General features: G+C 36.7%; 1 protein-coding gene across 4 annotated transcripts in view; it reads right to left on the bottom strand.

Annotated features, from left to right (window-relative positions):
- Positions 1-1,890: 1,890 nt before the first annotated feature.
- septin12 (septin 12) overlaps positions 1,891-3,475 on the bottom strand; it is a 98,207-nt gene continuing 96,622 nt past the window's right edge. For all 4 annotated transcript variants that reach the window (XM_067414915.1, XM_067414928.1, XM_067414934.1 and 1 more), the window contains one exon: positions 1,891-3,081. In XM_067414915.1, the coding sequence (XP_067271016.1) occupies positions 2,922-3,081 (160 nt within the window). In that variant the 3' untranslated portion in view covers positions 1,891-2,921. The remainder of the gene's footprint in view (positions 3,082-3,475) is intronic.

Raw genomic sequence — 3,475 nt, 5'->3', positions numbered from 1 at the left:
TATTTGCGTCATTAATTTTATTTGACGTTAAATTATAAAAGGTGTAGTTCACCCCAAAATTTCAAACTGTACTCATTTCAGTGTGAATGTTAATGAATTTCCATTTTGGGGTGAACTATGCCTTTATGACATGTTGTCACGTGTATGTTTTAATGTTGCCTTTAAATGTGCATGCACACACAAACACATTTACCTTATCTACTTTAATGCACACCTTTTGTATGAAGTGTCTTGACCCCAGGGACCATATTTTTGTTTATGGATAAGGCTCTAAAATGGAAGAAAAGCTTAGTAGTGCTTTGCAGGTCATCAAAAACCTCTCCCTCTCTTTCATTTAGGCAGCTGTGGCTCTGCTTTATAAGCATGTGCTATGTGTTATTTAAGAGTCTTAAGTAAGCTATTATGGCAAATTTAGCCAAATGTTAACACTCCTGAAGTGAGTCACAATGAAAACATCTTCACTTGGCACCAAGGGGCTTTCACAAATTAAAAACGGAAATAACTGAGAATGTCAGAAGAACAAAATGGATCAAAGGTGAAGCGACTGTTGAGGTATGATTGCGGTTTTTTTTAAATGCAGAAAGATGGCTGTCAGCTCTCAGTAAAGCGTTCATGCCATACATAATTCTAAAATGATTAGAGACTCCATTTGTGACCCTGGACCACAAAACCAGTCATAAGTCACACAAGTAAGTATATATATATATATATATATATATACATAAAAATGATGTGTGTGTGTGTGTGTGTGTGTGTGTGTGTGTGTGTGTGTGTGTGTGTGTGTGTGTGTGTGTGTGTGTCCTTGTATTTATAACATTATGGGGATAATAAGGATAGTAAAACTACTTGAGGTCCCCACTTTTCAAAAGTCATATCAAGCATACAGGATAAGTTTTTTTTTTGAGAAAGTAAAGATGCAGAATGTTTCCAGTGATGGGATAAATCACAGGTTTAGGGGCAGGGGCAGTGTAGGGGGATAGAATGGACAGTTTGTACGGTATAAAAACCATTACGCCTATATGGAGAGTCCCCACGACGATAGTGAACCAGGTGTGTGTGTGTGTGAGAGAGAGAGACCCATTGTGTCAAAATAATCGATTTTTATTTTATGCCAAAAATCATTAGGATATTAAGTTAAGATGTTCCATGAAGATATTAAGTAAATTTCCTACTGTAAATATATAAAAACATTTATAAGTAGTAGTAATATGCATGGCTATGGACTTCATTTGGACAACTTTAAAGGCATTTTTTTTTTTTTTTCAAAGTTGGGCTTTTTTTTCATCTAGGCCAAATACTGTCCTATCCTTCAAACCACACATCAATCAGAAGCTTATTTATTCAGCTTTCAGATGATGTATGAATATCAATTTCAAAAAATGTACATGACGGTTTTGTGGTCCAGGGTCACATTTCCAGTCTTTCTAAGCAGAACACAGGCAAACTGATTACGAATATACACTGTCATTCAATAGTTTGGGGTCAGTATGATTTTTCTTTAAAATAAATGATTTTATTCCGCAAGGATGCATTAAAATGACCAAAAGTGACTGCAGACATGTATATAGCAACATATCTTGAACTTTTTTTTACCCTCATTAAACCGCACAACCATTTTCAGGAAATGAATAAATGTTTCTCAAGTGCCAAATCAGCATATTATAATGATTTCTAAAAGCTCATGTGACACTGAAGACTTGAGTAATGATGCTGAAAATTCATATATTAAAACAGAAAATGGTTATGATAAGTTTTTTTTTTTTTTTTGTGGCCTTGATGAGCACAAAAACATAAAAAAAAATCTTACTGACCCCAAAATGTAAAAAAGTTGTGTATAATATTATGGCAATCTCCAATGAAACCAATAGCATTCTCCAGTGGCTCCACATAAATATTGAATGGTGACAATTTTTTAATCATAAATCAAAGGGTGTTTACATGAATATTAGTATCAAGGAAATCATGATGCCGCTAATACATGTCGCATAAAAAAATGTGATGCTCTGACAGAAAATAAGAACACATTATAGTTATGTACAGTATGCTTTGATAAACAAAAGGGCAAGATGGGACTGCTGGTATCCAGTAGAGGGAAGTAAACAGCACAATGTGTACCTTTAAACAGTAAGTTAACTAGTTAGTGAAATAAAAACATATAACTGTATACTTGACCTGTTACTGTACAGCTAACATCAGTAAGAATCGACTTTCTCTTGTTCCTTTACCAATCTCTGCATTAGAAATGATCAACAGTATTACATTTCATACCGGACCTTTAAGGTCAAAGGTATGAAATTATTATATCAACACATCGGCTATCATCACAGCAGTCATGTATGGATAGCAGTCTTTAAGTATCTGTTAAGATAATACCTTCCGCTTCAAAGCAGCTATGGTAACAAAAATATTTGTCTAAAGTTTTTTTGAATCTCTTCTTTTACAAAAGTACAGGGAAAGATCATAGTTTGCTGTAAAAAAATCTAAAATAATTTCTTATGAAAATAAAATAGCAAAAGGAGCATGTCACATTGCTGGTTCAGTGTCAATGTATAGGTGCAGTAACACGGATAGGGATTATGGGATTTTCTCATCTAGTGATGTGCCAGGCGGGCAGACCCCCACGTTTTCCAACATGCCTCTGTGCCATTCATTCGGCAAAAGGAGGTTGAAAAATAACATGGAGGGAGACTTTTTCTTAGCCAAAACATGGTAATTCATCAGTTATTGTTTCTCGTCCCAGATCCCTACCCACAATATAGATTCATTTTCAAAAATAGACTCAATATATGAAGTTTACATGCCTACGCAAAAATGTCTTTAGTCAAACGTGTCGATTTTCCAACAGTGGCAATCTAGAAGTGAAATGTTCATCTCTCCCATTCTGAGGGGTGGGGTGAAGGCGGGCGCGCACTTCCTCTCTTTCAAAGGTGACTCTCTGCATCGCTCTTCTCTAGGGTACCGTTCTCCAGGGTCAAAGGTGAAAGCGCCTGTCCGTTGGCATTGCTCTCGTTAAGTCTTTTCACTCTATACGTCTCATAGTGGATGTTGTGAGTGACGTCCTTCAAATCTTGCAAGTGGGACCTTGAAAGTAGAGCGCAGTAGAGCATAATATCAATTTTAACCCTGCCATAACATCTCCTAAGGGAAATATGCACAGTGTAAAATAAAAGCCATTCTCTTATGTTGAATCGAATTGTTTACTGACTACATCAGCTTTTTATGATCTCTTTGTGTGATTCGGTTGCTGTAATTTGATCTCCGCTTCAGCAGGAGGCCGATCAAAAAGTGTGAAAGGTGATTCCAAAATGTGGAGTGTTATAACGGTCATCCTTTGTTTCCCGTTTCAGCAGGGAATCACTCTCACACCATCTGTCAATGGGCCGCCATCCAAGAGTTACGGGCAGAGGGCTTTGTGACCTGGCCTCACCCGATCGGACTCTTTAATTAACCTGTCTTTTTTACTGAGCTCACAGGA

This window comes from Pseudorasbora parva, chromosome 2 (assembly GCF_024679245.1).
Source record: "Pseudorasbora parva isolate DD20220531a chromosome 2, ASM2467924v1, whole genome shotgun sequence".
In the NCBI taxonomy this organism is placed as follows: domain Eukaryota; kingdom Metazoa; phylum Chordata; class Actinopteri; order Cypriniformes; family Gobionidae; genus Pseudorasbora; species Pseudorasbora parva.
Note: the sequence above shows the minus strand (reverse complement) of the source record. Positions and strands in the feature narration are given on the sequence as shown.